At 39.0% G+C, this 16,646-nt stretch overlaps 1 protein-coding gene across 1 annotated transcript in view; it reads right to left on the bottom strand.

The window, feature by feature from the left end:
- SYNE1 (spectrin repeat containing nuclear envelope protein 1) overlaps positions 1–16,646 on the bottom strand; it is a 437,342-nt gene that overhangs the window by 324,393 nt on the left and 96,303 nt on the right. The window contains exons 8-14 of the mRNA XM_089530176.1: positions 15,083–15,261; positions 13,202–13,398; positions 12,897–13,006; positions 9,472–9,522; positions 5,491–5,598; positions 4,652–4,789; positions 2,664–2,828 (exon numbers count right to left, since the gene is read on the bottom strand). Of these exons, the coding sequence (XP_089386302.1) occupies positions 2,664–2,828; positions 4,652–4,789; positions 5,491–5,598; positions 9,472–9,522; positions 12,897–13,006; positions 13,202–13,398; positions 15,083–15,261 (948 nt within the window). The remainder of the gene's footprint in view (positions 1–2,663; positions 2,829–4,651; positions 4,790–5,490; positions 5,599–9,471; positions 9,523–12,896; positions 13,007–13,201; positions 13,399–15,082; positions 15,262–16,646) is intronic.

The following is a 16,646-nucleotide window of genomic DNA, read 5'->3' as shown; positions in this document are numbered from 1 at the left end:
AGCTGGAACCAACAGTTCCCAAAGCGCCCCCCAGCCTTTAGTAAAATATGCCCTGTGATTAGAAGGTGTACATGTCAGTCACTGAGCCCCATTCCCTTCCTCCTACTTTCCTTATTTTCAGCGTTTCATAGAGAGAAACTACCCAGTCTTACAGAAAGAATCTATCCACTAACCAGTCCTACAGCTGCCACTTTCACTGATAGCTGGTTCACTACTCAAATATACCCAGTAATATAAAAATATTTCTAATGTACAAAAGGGATTTCAACATACAACAATACAATACAACACAACACAGGACACAGCTAAAACTCTCAACTAGCCACTCTCAACTAGTCCTTCCAGCTACTGTAAAGCACTGTCAGGCGTGTGGACAGCCATCAAGCATGGCAGATGCATAAAATGTGAGCGGGACAAGATCTCAACTCTTAACAAATAATAGGAGTGAATTTCAACCAACGTTCAGGATTAAACCCACCAATCTAACGCAAGGAACTAAAAGATTAGCAGACTAGGCAATTTTGGGTTTCTGATCATATCCTAAGGAGCCAAATATTCAAACAAAGGATACTCAGCAGTATCCGAGGCTCACATAAAGGCAGGAAGGGAGGCAGAGGTGAACGTCCCCTGACACCGGACCCATTGTTTTTGGATATCCTGTAAAGGCTTTGTGAGAATTTAGTGCAAGACTTACAAAGAGACTGGGCACTTGCCCTTGAAACGGTAAACTTAAAGCTCACCACCTTAACAGCAGATATTGGAGATATAAAAGATACAGCTAACGCAGCTCTTGAACAAGGTCATTCCCATGAAACTTGCATACGGGATTTAGAGCAAATCAATGAATATCTTACAAACAAGGTAGAGGATTTGAAAAACAAATAGACACTGACATATTAGAATTTGTGGGACTCCTGAACGGGAGGAGCATCTGTGGAGAAGCACTGGCAGATTGGAAATATAAAAAGGAGGAGGAACCATTAAGAGGCTAGAGAGTGTGTCTTAGAATGGCCAAGAGCACAGTTGGGAATAAGGGTTCATTCTGAATGAGATTTAGAGTCTTATATCAGGAGAAAAGATTTTAAAGAGAAGGAGTGCCACAACATTTGATTGTCCTGATGCATATTCTATACTGGCCACTATCAGGGCAGAACATGGAGAAACATAATGGTTTCCAGCTGGCAATGGGGTCAGACAAGGCTGCATCCTATCACTACATCTGCTTAATTTATATGCAGAAAACATATTGTATGGGAAATGGGATTACATTTGGAAGAAGGAAGTTTGAAAAGGTTGTATGGAAAGAAGAAGACCACATTACAGGTGGACAGAGTCAATCTAAGGCGGGGTACAGACGGGCAGGGGAAGACGTCTTGGAGGTGTATTCTGCTGAATACGGAGCCTCCAGACCGCCTGCCCCGGGGGCGTGGCTCAGGTGATGGGGCTTCCACATGGGGGGCAGTGAAGACGCCTCACCTGGGGCCGTTTCTGACCCGCAGTTTCCAAACCACCGCCTCGGAGGACGCTGCAAAGAGAGAGGCAGCTTCCTCACGGGCGGCCAAAAACGGGGCTTTTTTTTTCTTTTGCCGGCTGGCGGATGCGCAGCTGCGGCGCTCAGCACCGGCGGCAGAAAACCTATGTGCACATTTAAAGCGCCCAAGCCCCTTTAAAACTTTTTCCCTCGCCCTGCCCAAGAACAATAATGGTCTCCTGCCAGCTGGTGATTAGCTGGTGTTGGCATCCTTGTCCGCTTTCACGTTGCCAGTGTCACCAGCATCATGGATGCCTCCTCTCCTTTGGTCCCCGCGCTCCTGCTGAACCTGCAATGCACAGCCACAGCTCTCGCCGCTGCCACCGCTGTCCCCCTGCCATCCCCCATCACCTCCCTTGTACATATGTAAATATTTAAAGTTTTAGAGGTTTTTATTGTTAGGTGAAAATGGCACAGGAATGTGTGTAGGGGTTCACTTTAAAGTCCAAACTTTCCCTAGTTCTAGCAGCGCATGCGTACATGTTGCTCTAGGGTTAGGGTTAGGGTTAGGGTTACGAGCATTAAAATAGAGTGCAGCTGTGCTGCAGCTTCCACATCTGCATGGCATCTGATGCTCTAATTAGAGCCTCGGTGCAAACTGCGCATGTTCCAGGACCCCGACTCATTATGCGTCGCAGCAGACACGGAGCTTTTAAATGGGCAACTTAAATTAGCAGCGTAACAATTCTGGTGTACCGGTGCAGCAGCTTACATACGGAGCTGCGCAGCTGCGCATCATACAGAAAAGAAGCGGGGAAAAGCAGCACCTTTTTAATGCCGCTTCTTCCCGCTTGGGGCGTGCGGGCGGCGTGTTCATGGCGGCATTCAGGTAAGGGCCGTCTGAAGGCTCTACCTTCATGACGTCATGAACACACCCCTTTTTGCCCGTCTGTATCCCACCAAAGAAACCACCACACTGAGTCTGCAAGAGCAGCACAAGAACAGGTTCTCTTGAAAGACTTCATAAGTCAAAGGTGTTTTGCATCAGATAATAACAAGAGAAACCTCTTCCTTTTACTGTAACTTACAGTAACACATTTCAACCTTTATTTACATCTTTAAAAGAAACTCACACTATGCTATACTGGAGAAGTGAATATTCCTCTTTTGAAAAATTACATTATATACAAACCTTATGCTGCTCTAGTTTTCTGTGTATCATATTTGCTGTTTCCTCATGAGCTTGCTGGATGATGATTTCTTCTCTCAGAGAAGTCTCTGCCCGATAAAGCCAGGCACCAATTGTACCCAGAGGAGCAGGAAGAGATTTATCAAGATGCAGGTGCCATTCAAATATCTGGAAAACATCAAAGAGTAAGAGTACTGATATCATGTGTAGGAATAGCATTAAATATTTGATCAGCACAAACTGAACCTTTAATATTACAAATTATTTATGATGATTTGGATAAACAGGCAGCTGCACAAATAAGAGAAATAAGAGAATTAAAGGTCTGTTTTATGTTTGCAATGTACAGTACTAAAACTTCAGTAAAATATATGTAAAGCAGAACAGAGTAATAAGTCTCCAATATATATGATATGCCTCATCCTGCTCCATTAATATTTCCAGGCTATTCCCATTTCAGGCTTTCTGTTGTTTTGCCATCACCAAGTATCTCAAAGCACAATGTCACAATTATGCCCATTTACATTTCTCCCTACCCTTTTCCATGGTCTATATTTTTATAATAATTGGGAACAATAATGAATGGTTGACAGGAATGTGACCTTGTTTTCTGACATAGAAAATGTTTTGGGGAAATTCCTAATAGTTACTTATGGGGAAGCAGGAGGAAGATTTAGGAAAATCTGGGGAAAGCTTCTTGGCATGGAATAATTCCCAGAAGCCACCAGCCAGTATGACAACTAGAATTCTGACAATGGCAACTTTTCCAAAGCCTAGTTCTATGGGTAGAGGATTGGTCCTAGGTCTTTGAATAATCTCAAGAATATTCATACCCCATTTCAAATCCCATAATTTGAAGTCCAAATTTTGCCTTTTAAAAACAATTAAAAAAAAGAAATTAGGAATAAGTAAGACTAATCGGAATCATATCATTGATACAATTCAGGAAAAAACCTCAGTTTTTCAAATGAATAAGAGGTGAAATTTCTGGATTTATTAGTCCAAGGCCTGGGAAGCCTTCAGTCCAGATTGAACAAAATCCCATAGAAGCTCAACTACACTTTCTCTGAACTTTGAAAAATTCTTTTTGGACTACAGTACCCTGAATCCCCCACCAACCAGGGTCAGTAGCCATGCTAGGTGAGGTATGCTATAATAAAAAAAAAAACCTATTTGTTCCAAAACTGCTTTGTGAACCTCACCACCCCAATCAATTTGGCTGATAACAGCATTGACTTAGGTCCACCTTCAGTTATGACTACAGCAATAGGGACTCGTGAAGAACAGATAAAGTAAAAAAAAAAACTGTCTCAGAGTAGGGAAACATTACATCTGTCAGGAGAGTGAGGTTCTCCAAATTTTCTCAGACATACATAGAAATTTCATAATTTCTTTGCAAGTACAGTATAGTCTAGCTCATGGCTTGCACAAGTCCCTGTAGCATTAAGTCAGATTTTAATGCTTTCTTTCATTATTCTGGAAGATCTAATAAAGCTTTGATTAGTGTCTTAGGTCCAAAACACACTGCAGAAATAATCCGGTTTGAGACTGTTTTAACTGCCCTGGCTCAATGATAGTTTATTGTGGCACCAGAGCTCTCTGATAGAGGCAGATAAATGTCTCACAAAACTACAGTTCCCAGAATTCCCTAGCACTGAGTCAAGGGAGTTAAAGCAGTCTCAAACGGGATTTTTTCTGCAGTGTCTTATGGACCTTAGAATCTAATAGGAAGCAGGAAACATTTATTGCAGGTTTTTGAACCATCTGCTTAGCCAAAAAGTGCCCAAAAGGTGGCCAAAAGTAACTGCCGGTTGTACATGCATATTACTAGGTGAAAATTAAAACTTACAAAATGTTTGGTTTAATGTCACCCAATACTAAAAACCAGAAGGAAAATAAGTTATGAACTGATTGTTAAAGCCTTTTTTCTGTCCTAAAATCTCATATGACTTTTTGTTTGTTTGTTTTGTTTTGTTTTTTAGTAAACTTACCCGGGAAGTAACTCTGTCCCATGCCTGCTTGACCAAGGCCTGATCAAGTGACAATTTGCCATCCTTCCTTAAAGACTGGATTGCAAGTTCAATCTGTTTCCTCTTTACTTCATACTGTACTCTGTAATACTTAAATGACTGCCAATAAAATGCAAGAATAAGTGTAAGGTGATGAAGGAAAGAAAAATTGAAAGACTACTAGTTTAACTAATATTTATTCCTTCCCAGTCAGAAAAGAAACACAGATATAAGATGTGGTGAGGATCCAATACTCATCTACAAGAAGAAAGACAAGAAAAATTGAATTATGTTAACAAACACTGGATATATTACACATGTACAATCCAGACAGACCCTTTCATTCTTGCTACCTCTAGAAAGTCACCTAGAAGAAGCAATGGCCCGGTACAGATTTGCCCAAAAGGGCAGGTTGGGGATGCCTTTCCTTGCCGCATAGCAGCGCCGCAGCAAGCAAATTGCGCAGCGCTGTTATGCAAGAAAAAGGACCACTAAAAAGTGGCTCCTTTTTGCACCACTGTAAACAACTGGCGGTGGTGTAAGCACATTGCTGCTGCACGGCTCCATCTGGACACTGCACAGCAGAGACATCATAGCTGTGAGTGCCATCTGGACGATGCTGCGCAGCTGTGGTGTCAGGGCGACATGCTAGGGTTGCCGGGCATGTGCCCCGAGGCAACCCTAGCATGTCGCCATGATGCCACAAAGGGCCCGTTTGTACTGGGCCCATGTTACACAGCCAGACTCAATACTTAAAATCTTTGACATATCCCAGGCCCTGTACCTGGGCAGATCACTTTGTAGACAAAATGTGATGTTACCTGGTATTTTTCTTGCAAGCTTGTCTCTATCATTTGCGCCCTCGTCAGGTCTCGTTCAAATTGTTCTACCCAAATTTTCAGGTCTCTTAGCATTAGTCTGTCTTCTTTCTGTGACAGGTATAAAAATACCTCCAATAAAAACCACATATTGTTTAAGATGTAACATGGTAGTGATATAAGAAAATATAAGCAAGAACATTTCTGTTTTTTTAAAAGTGCACATTTGACTCACATTCCTTTTGTTTTCTCTACTGCCCATGAGACCTGGCTTATTAGGACTTTATATAGGATAAGAAAGCAAACTTTCAATTAGAGATAGGCAAAGGGTGCCATCTGGGCCACATGTAGATCAGGGGCCATTTTTCTGGACACTAGGGTCACCCAATAATTAGAAAACACGTTGTCTCAAAATGCCCCAACATCTGCTGGAGAATAGAGAACAACAGATTTTGGAGGTGGGGTGTCATTTTAGAGGCCTTCTAAGGAGGTACTTCCTGATGATAAAAAGACCTTCTCCTAGGTCTCATATGTCCTCTCCCACAAAAAAAATATGTCAAAACTTATTGCCTTACTACTTAGAGGACGCATGGGGGACATTTTGAGACTCCCATGTGTATGGAGAGATGTGTGGTGTGTTGTATTGCCCTCCAAGATCTCCTAAAGGGCAAATGTGACCCACTACTGTCCAACAGTTGCCCACCCCTTAGACAGTTCATTTTGATTGTAAAGTCTGATCCTATCCTTCCCATCAGCTGCTGTAATATAAGGCTTTGTTTTAAAGGCTAAACAGATCATATGGGATGCTGTTGCAGGAAAGTAGATCGGAGCGATCTGGTTACACTTGCTTCGGAATTTCAACACAAGTCCTTTGTTAGACCTCTTCAATGATGCCATTGTACAAGCATCTGTAATGTGTTGTGAGAGGTATGGGAGTTTTTTTTAATCCATTTGATGGGTGCTGATCCACTGATACAAACCCCGTAACAAAATTACTGTTAGCTGTTGAGAACAAAACAAAATAGATGATCTCTGAAGATGCCAGCCACAGATGCTGGTCAAACGTCAGGAATAAACTCTTCTAGAACATGGCCACATAGCCCGAGAAACCCACAAAACAAAACAAAACAAAACAGACTCATTAACCTGCAGATTTGCCACACTGATGAGTGCAACTTGTATGTGGAAAGGGGAAAGGGGCAACCTCACCCATGACTAATGATGGCTGGTGCCTCCAGAATAACTGGTTCAATGAATCTGCTCTGGGTCTTACCCTGACTTTTAAAAGGGATTCCAACAGTGCTGGACCCTATCCCCCTAACAGATTCAGCACCTGGAATAGTGTCTTTAAATCCAGGCTAAAACCCAGAGTGTACTTATTGCCCCACTGACATCAGAGCCACCTGGCTCCAATATCTATGGCTGACTTGGCATTGATAGTAACATAACGTATGATAGAATAAAAAATTCACAATTTTAGAAGGAGATCTGTACAACAATTAAAGACTATTTAGTGGAAGTTCTATAGCTCTCCAGTAGAATTCATATGTAACATATGTGTGTATTTGCATTATGCCCAAAGTAGTATTATGAAGATATTTAATTGTATGTAAACTCATTTATCCACTACCTGTTAGAGTAGATATGACACAAAGTAAATATGCATCTAGCTACAACAACTAGTCCCAACTAGAGTAGAGCCACTGAAACAATGGAAAATTGGTAAGTCATCACTAATGTAAGCTCCACTGATTCGTGTGGTTACTGTTATTAGTGTTGCTGTGTGCTTTCAAGTCATTTCTGGCTTATGGAGACCCTAACACGTACCTATTTTGGTTTTTTTCTTGGCAGGTTTCTTCAGAGGGGTATACTATTGCCATCCTCTGAGGCTGAGATAGTGTGACTTGCCCAAGGTCACCTAGTGAGATTCCATGGCCAAGCTGGGAATCAAACCCTGGTTTCCAGAAGTCCTAGTCCAATGCTCAAACCACTCCACCACACTGACTCATCATTAACCGATCTACTCTTGTTGCAGCTAATAACCAGTTAGACCTAAATAAATCTCTAATGTTCCATTTTACATAAACTTACCAAAAAATTGAATTAGTGAACTCAGTAAAAAACTGAATTTCAAGCAGCTTCTTTATCTTGTTGATAGAATTCCAAGACATAGTTGTGTTAGTCTGGAAAGTCAGTATGCAAAGGCATAGTATGTAGCACCTTTGACCAATAGCATGTGCATTTCTAACTGAAAGAAAGAAGCTGGTAGCATGAGCTTTCATAGACTTGAGCCTACTTCCTCTCATTTGAAGAAGTAGGCTCAAATGTACAAAAGCTCGTGCTGCTGGCTTTCTTCTTTCATTTAGTCTCAAAAATCCACAAGATCTCTTTGCATACTTAATCATTTTGTGATATGTTCTTCTAGTTTTCTGTTTTGTTATTTGTTCATTGTTGTCTGTTGACAGCTTTGCCATGTTGTGATGCAAGTGAAAACTTAACTGAGTAAAACACTGGCTTCAAAGTTTGAAAGTGTAATAAAAAAACAAGCTTAATAAAAATAACATTTTGATTGAACAAAGGGGAATAGGGTGCAGAAAAGGGTTTCTGCAAGTGGAATCTGGAATCTGGTCTGGAATCTTGCATCTAGCACCTATGGCTGAATGTACGTCTCCTCTGTTGCTAGACTAAGGATCCTTTCACACTACATGGTTATAATTTTAACTGTCATGTTTAATTCTCATTTCATATAATTTTAATTGTCTAACTTGTGGAATCCTGGGATTTGTAGTTTAAAGAGAGGTATTAACATATTTATTTCTGCAAGCCTTCCCACCATAATCACTTTATTCTTTGCCCCTCTATCAACGACCCTGGATTGTGTACCTGCCCTGCCCTTGTATTTCTACTTGATTGTTGTTCTTTTTTAATGCTGTTTTTAACTTTTTATCGATATGCTTTTATCTGTATTGTAAGCCGCCTTGATCAAAATATTGGAAAGGCAGGATATAAATAAAATTTATTATTATTATTATTATTATTATTATTATTATTATTGAGAATTCTCAGGCACAGAGTTCTAAGGCATCACCAAACTAGAAACTCCAGGCTTACACAGAATATTGCCATGGCAGATAAAGTGCCCCACTGGATGTAGTGGAGTTACTTCCAAATCAGTGGGGTGGTGAAATCATTCTGGGACTCAGTATGAACTTAAAGGTTTAAAGGCTTTAAAGATCCAAGATGGTGAACTTTTTTGGGTACATGGCTCACCATTTGGGATAGCACTTTTAAAGTGTTTAAAGTGCAGCCTAAAACCTGGAATGGGCTCATTATCCCACTAACATGATCAACAATCAGAGTATCTCATGTTTAAATGTAACTTGTTTAAAAAGTAATTTCTGCAAATGTTAAAATTTTAATTAATTCATCACATTGCTCATTCATTACTTTTAACTGCTCATTATTTTTCATTACCATTCTGAAAAACCTATGGGAAAATGGCAAAAAAAACCTTAAAATATGATTGTAACTTCTTCTCAGAATGACTTTAAAACTCACCCAAAATAAAGCAATTGAAAAGCTAACATGGAAAATTACATTCATAGTAACACTGCTCTCAATAGTTACATTTATCTTAAAAATGTAATTATGACCTTGTTACCAAAAAAAGTGTAATGAGTTGTAAATCAGGACCTTACTGGTAATGCATAATCTCCATGTTCTGTAAGCAATGCTTAGTTTCATGGGGATGTCTTTAAAGAGTGCTGTATTATTATAATCTGTGTTAAAATGAATGATTTAGTAGAAGTGAAAGGTGTCAATATTTTAACATCTCCTATCACGTTCTCATATGTAGAATATAAGTAAAATATACTATTTACAGTGGACTACTATTTACGTGGGGAGGGGACTAGATGAGATGGTTAATATGCAATAATATCAACTAATAAGAAAATGCAAATCCACCATGTTTGTTACCCTTACCTTGTATTTAGGTTTAGAAAGAGCAAAAGAAGAAACTGCTTGACGTGGCTCCTAGCAGTATGAAGAAAAATGGATAGCAGGAGGGACAAGAGGAGCAAATAATGAAATTAAAAAATAAAGAACAGCAAAGAATGAGAAGTGTATTGAGAAATGTAGATACAAAGGAGTTTGAGGATTAGAGAGGCTTCACTTTTCCCATCCCTAATATTCTTCCTTTGCAAGATTATTACAGGTTGAGTTTCCCTTATCTGAAATGTTTGGGATCAGAAGTGTTTTGGATTTCAGAGTTTTTTTTAATTCTGGAGTATTTGCATATATATTATGAGATATCTTGGAGTTTGGAGCCATGTTTAAACAGGAAATTCATTTATGTTTCATTTGCACCTTATACACATAGCCTGAAGGTAATTTTATATACACTATCTTTAATATTTTTGTGCATGAAACAAGGTTTGTGTACGCTGAACCAACAGACAGAAAAGGTGTCACTATCTTAGCCACTCATATGGTCAATTTTGGAATATCTTGGATTTCGAGATAAGGGAGACTCAACTCGTACCAGAAAATGCCCCCTTTATTAAAGAATGCACATGCAAATTGAACAAAAACAAACAAACCCAACATTAAATTGTGCAGGTCTAATCCTGTTTCCTACTGAATTCACACAGAACCTTAGAAACTTGACAGATGAAAGGCAGGGTCCTAGGTTCTCTTCAATAAGAGTTTTTAGTTACCTCAAAAATCATCTTAACTGTGACGTTATCTATGAGACCCAGACAGACAGTGGCAGACTAAAGACCGAGTAGGAGAACATGTCCCCCTAAATGGTGGAAAAAGTACCATTCCCCCTGCTCTGTCCAACAGCTGCCCACCCATGGAAGTGGACACAAAGTTTTAGGGAGGGACAAGGACTGAAAACAAATGGTGCTTTCTCCAAAAGTCAAGATTTGAGATGCCTCTCAGCAGCTAGATCCTCGCATATTTCTACTAGGATAGTGGGGATGACAGCAGTTTCACCCTTCCTCCTCCTGCTCCCAATAAGATTTAGGGTATAAGGAAGAGGTATATTTTATTCTTATGTTTTAAAATTACTCTTACCCACTAGCAGAACAACTGCAGAATTTTTTAAAGCTCACTTTTATACATCTTTTATTGTTATCTATTTATTAGACCTTGTCTGAAGAAACTAATGTTCTGCTAGCCAATGAAAATGAAACAAAAATAGTGCTCATGCAAAATAGTATGAAAACAGGAAATTAAAAGAGCATAAAACAGTCAGTGGAATGAAATATTATAAAAGATGCATTCCAAAGTATACAATCAGAATAATTTAGTCATATTTGTAATATACTTATGATCCATGTGGAGAATGACCAGGTGAATAGGTTTATTGTATCCCTAACACTTTGTGTGTTTGTCTGGCAAACATCAAACACTACCCTTGTAGGAAATTCTGGAGTATCCTTCGTTTTGTCTGCAATATATAATTGCTATAAACAATAAATGTTTTCCGGGTTACCCTTAAAGAATTACCATTTTCCTGATTTTTCCAGTCATATCTGTCACTGATTTCATTAAGGTACATACAGTGCCCTGGGATGAGCAGAGTTCTTAGTTTATCTGTTTACTTGGTCCATTCATTTCTTTTTCCTTACACGAACACCTGAATTCTATTGGCAGTCCCTACTGTAGTAGTCAGCAGTTTAAGACCCAAGTGCTGCATGATGGAGTGAGCTCCCTTCACTAATCCTGGCTTTTGTCAACCTAGCAGTTTGAAATCATATAAAAGTGGAAGTAGATAAATAGGTACTACTTTGGTGGGAAGGTAACAGTGTTCTGGGTAGTCATGCTCGCCACATGACAACGGAGTTATCTATGGCAACTCTGGCTTAGTAACAGAAATGAGCTCCAGCCCCTACAATGGAACATGACATGATAACCTTGTCAAAGTGGAAACCTTTATTATCTTCACACTGTAGTAGAATGATTCTTTGGTCTATTCTGGTGTATTATTTACATTTTGGGTAGGATTAAATATCACCACTAATCATTTAACAAACTTCAAACAAACTTCATTGTCTCCAGTCAGATGATACAATAGCATATTTTGCTTGCATCTGAATGCACTATAAAACTGCACTTGAAGTGAGGACAACAGGGAAATCACAGAAATGCAGTGTTCTAAATAAGAACAGTCTGGGTTATCAGTAAAAAAAAATGAAGGTGTGATTCGTATGGTATAGTTACAGTACCAAAATGAAATAACTTCAAGATAACTAAATATGTGTATCCTGGAATGACAGTGATTGATACAGACTGACTTATGTCATCCTCTTTAAAAAGGCTGGCCTTCAGAAATATCTTTAGGTTGGAAGAAGATCAGAATGAAATCCAGGAAATCACTCTTGTCGATATGTAATGTTTTTGGTATGTTATATGTGCAGTAGTTTGTGTGTTTTACTATTTGTATTGTTATGTTTTGTACTTTTAACATTTATTCTTGATAAACCTTTAAAAAAATAAAAATAAAAAGGCCAACCTTCCCTGCAGTTCTGCAATCATATATAGCTAAAAAAAATTTAAATTATTTTTTTTTCATGTGTCTAGGAAGCAGAATGTATCCAGGACCTGATGGACTAATCCTTTCATGGCATGCCTCTGTTGTTATAACTCTCTTCTGTATATAGGGAAAATGGCACTATGTTTACAAAGTTAAATGGCTGGTGTAAAATATCAGGAAAGAGAACAGCAGCCAAAAGCCACTCCGGGGCTATATTATGGGGCAAGAGCTGGCCCAAAAAGGAGCGTATTAAATCCTGTCATGCTGGCGGCCCATTTGGGAGTGCAGCAGCTGGCCCACTTCCATCTGCTTTGGCCCTATGTTTCAAGGTCTTTCCCCCAATTATGCATATTTTAGCTACTTTAATTTTAAAATATGTGCATTGGTTTGGCCACAATTATTTTGTGGAAATGCTGTGTAAACATTATAAATGTGTAAATGCTCAAGCACATTCTCGTGCAACAAGTGTGAGGTAGTATAAAAATTTCACTTTCATCAATATTGTCAAATCCAACAAAATTTCTCTCTTGTACAAATATATTCATGGGAGATCAGACCTGCTAGAAGAGCCCTGGAAAACATTTATTAAATGATTTATTAAATGATAATTTTAAAGATTTCATGTTTTGTAAAGCTATTCTTGCTCTCCTCTCATAATTCAAGGTCACTATTACCTCTACCTCCATTACAAGCTTTTATCCAGAAATTTTCTAAATTATACTTAGTCATCCTTTGCCAAAAGACAGCCAAGGTCAAACAATTCTTACAAGTTGTTCTTTAAAACTTGTAATGTTTTCAAAACAGGGGGGAAGAATACATCTACTGTAAAAATTAGTGTCAGTGTAAAATATAATTAGGAACATACATCTGCCTCCTGCGCATCATTTGCAGCATTATGGGGGTCTGGATAGTGTTTCAGGAACTGTGCTACATAGGTCATCACTGATTTTTCATCTGGTTTATCCACATCCACATCTGAAAGAATTATAAGACATTAAATTAGTATAGAATAGGTATGCACAAAGTGTTGTGATAAAGCTTGCCCTTTCTGCAAAAAGAGAAGTTTTTCAAAAAGAAAGAGAAAAAGAGATTTTAAAAGACACAAAAACCATGAGCCAATAAAGGTTTAGGTTGATATTTAAGAACTTCTTACATAAAATGTCATATTACCTTCAGGATCAAGAAGCCTTGGGATTCCCAATTCAGACTCTGCAATTGTAAAAGCTTCTTCCAAATTTTCCCTGTGAGATCTTGTTTTCACCCTCTCCAAATCCACTAGTTCTGGACGGATAGCATGAATAACTGAATGAAATGCAACACCACTTCTCCAGCTTCGTCCAAAATCCTTGACTTCAATTCCAGCTTGCCTTAAAAACAAGAAAGCATTTGGTAACAATCTGTTCAGCTAACCCTGAACCTTAAATACTACTTTGTCAACCAGGGTTGGAGTTACATTTTACAATGTCTCTAGGACTAAATTTATTTGGAGATAAATCATCTATATATTGTTACGTATGGGCTCCCTATCTATGTCTTCCATAGGGCAGAAGATGAAGCTTGGCAGGATCACGAAAACAAAATGAAAGCCACACTGCATTAGTGAATCTATGCAAAGTTATAGGACAAACATTATTGTAGCTGTTGTTGTTTTTTTATTGTGTGTCTCCAAGTCACTTCTACTTATGGTAACCCTAAGGCAAATCTGTCAAGGGATTTTCTTGGCAAGATTTGTCCAGAGGATTTGCCATAACCTTCGAGGGTGAGAAAGTGTGTTTTTGCCCAAGGTCACCCAGGGGTTCCATGGCTGTGTTGGCATTTATACGCTAGTCTCTCAGAGTCCTAGGACAACACTCAGACTATTACCCCACACTGGCTCTCAGGACAAAGATATCTGACAATTACCATTTGAACAATGCACATTGTTTATTAAATAGTAAGAGTCCAAAGTTTTAGGCAGTTGCATTACAGACAAGCCAGGTCTGAAAACAGACACAGATTGGTAAACAATTAGTTTTGGTTCCATATATTCTTTATAAACATTATGTGTCACACAGCAATAATTATATAATTATCTCTTGATCCATTTCTTTCCCTATCTTCTAGGGTTTTTTTTCCTTGCTAGTTTTCCTTGGTCTCCAATGTTTTATAATAATAAATAATAAAACTTTAATTTATATCCCACTTTTTGTTACCACAATCAAAGCAGCGTACAACCTTTAAAAATACAATATACCTTCTACCTTCTCTTAGGACTAAATAGAATCAGTGCTTAAAATTTCTGGTTTAAATCACAGGGCTAATCACCAGTAAAGAACTAAAAAGGGTGAACTGACAGATTATTATAAGTGAAACAGTTTCATCATTTAATTCTACTTATGTTTTTCATACTTTGTGTGTTATATTTCTATTATTGTAATCTAAAATGGTAAATAAAGCAACAGAAATTATAAAGCAATAGAATTAATATATCTGTAAAGCTACAAACATTGAATTGCTGTGGGAATAATACTGTAGTGCTTACTAACATGTTTTGCTATATGTAATCACTGATTGAATAAAAATTCAATTAATCAAATAATCACCTATGGTATAGTTGAAAGTATGCTCGTGATCTCAATGTGGTTGAAAAATTGCAAGTTCTTTTGATAATGGCCTCAAGCAGATGGGCAGCTTGGATCAGCCTCTGGCTGCTCCAGCTGTGAGCATGCCCTGAGCAGCATGGGATTGCGGTGACCAGATGCTGTGGTTCCAAGGCTGGCCGCCATCATGGTCTGCCACAGGCTGCTGGCAAGGAGCACATTTTTTGTATCCCTATTGCAGACAGTTTGGGTTGTCTTACGAGGCCATGGTGCAGTTTTGGCCTGATCTGGGGGCATGCATCATCTGAACACCACACCCCCAGATCAGGCTGCAGACAGCACTTTTGGCCCATCTGTTTTGGACAAATGTATTGCTTCTTGCTGCCTGCCATTCTAGTAGAAGCCAATTCCTTCCTCAGCTTTTATTGATCTCCATGGTGCAATTGCATTATTTAATACATGTCTTGCTTACTTTGCTGCTGTGTACTGCACCCATTTTAGCAAAGCCTTCTTTGCATTTCCTTGAACTTTGGTTACCACCTTCCGTTTGGATGGTGGACTGGCAGTTTCAGAACTGACGACACTGTCCACAGATGAGGTACTACTAGAAAGTGACTGCAGCTGTGGAAGGTTGCTTGTAAGTTCCTCAATCTGTAAAATAAAAAACGACAGTTAAGCGTGTTGGAAATAAACAATTTAACTATTTTTCTTCTGTTTCAGTGCCTCATTAACAGAGCACTGGTCTGGAACTAGTCAGTTTGTCTCAGAAAAACAGGGTACACTTGCAACTGTTAAGTCCAATGAGAATATATCTAAACTCTGCATGCATTTTCCCCAAAATTGGCCATATACATTCATTAACTATTCTCTCTTTCATTTGCGCTAATTAGAACTTCCACAGGTGAATGGTGCATATAGCTGCAAAAGTTTCTATGACTGTAGTTAATTTGTGAGTTTCAATGTCACAAAAATCATGAGTCTAAGAAACATGTGTGCACAGTGTTCGCTAACAGAATGGCACATGCATACAAGTGACACTGGCTTTTGAAGAGCCACGGAACATCCTAGAAATATTGCTGAGAGGAGTTGACACTGTGAACTGGACCTACACCTGTAGCAGTTTCATAATAGCAGAGAGGCCATTATACTTGGACTGCTCTACACAGCCAATGTTGATCTTCTTTTCCTCCCAACCATAGGTTCCTGAACATAGGCTGAAAGTGGTGGCATGGCATGTTTGAATCTCCAAATAGCAGGTAATTTAGTAAATGCTGAAAAACCAATTTGGTTGGCAATCCAGTCTCTAAGATTACAATGTGTTCACTGTGCTTTCTTAGAGTGTATCCACACTGCAGAAACAAAGCAGTTTGACACTACTTTAAGTGCCATGACTCAATGCTATGGAATTTTAGGATTTTTAATTCTGTGAGATATTTAGCCTTCCCAATCAAAGTGTTCTGGTGCTACACCAAAGTACAAATCCCAGAATTCCATAGCATTGAGCCATGGAGGTTAAAATAGTGTCACACTGCTAAATTTCTGCAGTATGGCAGCAGCCAAAGGGCCGGAATAGACAGGCCAAAATAAAGCTGCTTCAGGTCACATTGGATGCATGCTGTTTAAATGATGCATGCGTCCTAAGAGGATTGGAGCACAGCTTTCGCACAGCTTCCAGCTTCTGAAGATGTGTGTGTCATTTAAACAGCATACTCCAAATTGACCCAAAGCAGCTTTATTTTGGCCTGTCTGTTCAGGCCCTAAGTCAGGTAAAGATTGAAGAGTGCATTATGGCGTTTCCCATTTCATTGCCAACTACTGGAAAACATAAGGAAAATCTGTCAAGTTATAGCACTTTGTTTCAGTCAATACTAAAACAAAGGTTGATTGCCTTTTTAAATAACAATCCAGTAATTCCTGCTGCTTCTCACAGATATGGATTTTATGCAGGAGTGAGGAACATCCGGTTTATGAGTCATGTATGCCCCTCTGGCCATTTTTGCTCCCCTGTCCCCCGTTATAATTAAATGCACACTGTA

This window comes from Sceloporus occidentalis, unplaced genomic scaffold (assembly GCF_023333645.1).
Source record: "Sceloporus occidentalis isolate IW3139 unplaced genomic scaffold, rSceOcc1.0.p SCAF_6, whole genome shotgun sequence".
In the NCBI taxonomy this organism is placed as follows: domain Eukaryota; kingdom Metazoa; phylum Chordata; class Lepidosauria; order Squamata; family Phrynosomatidae; genus Sceloporus; species Sceloporus occidentalis.
Note: the sequence above shows the minus strand (reverse complement) of the source record. Positions and strands in the feature narration are given on the sequence as shown.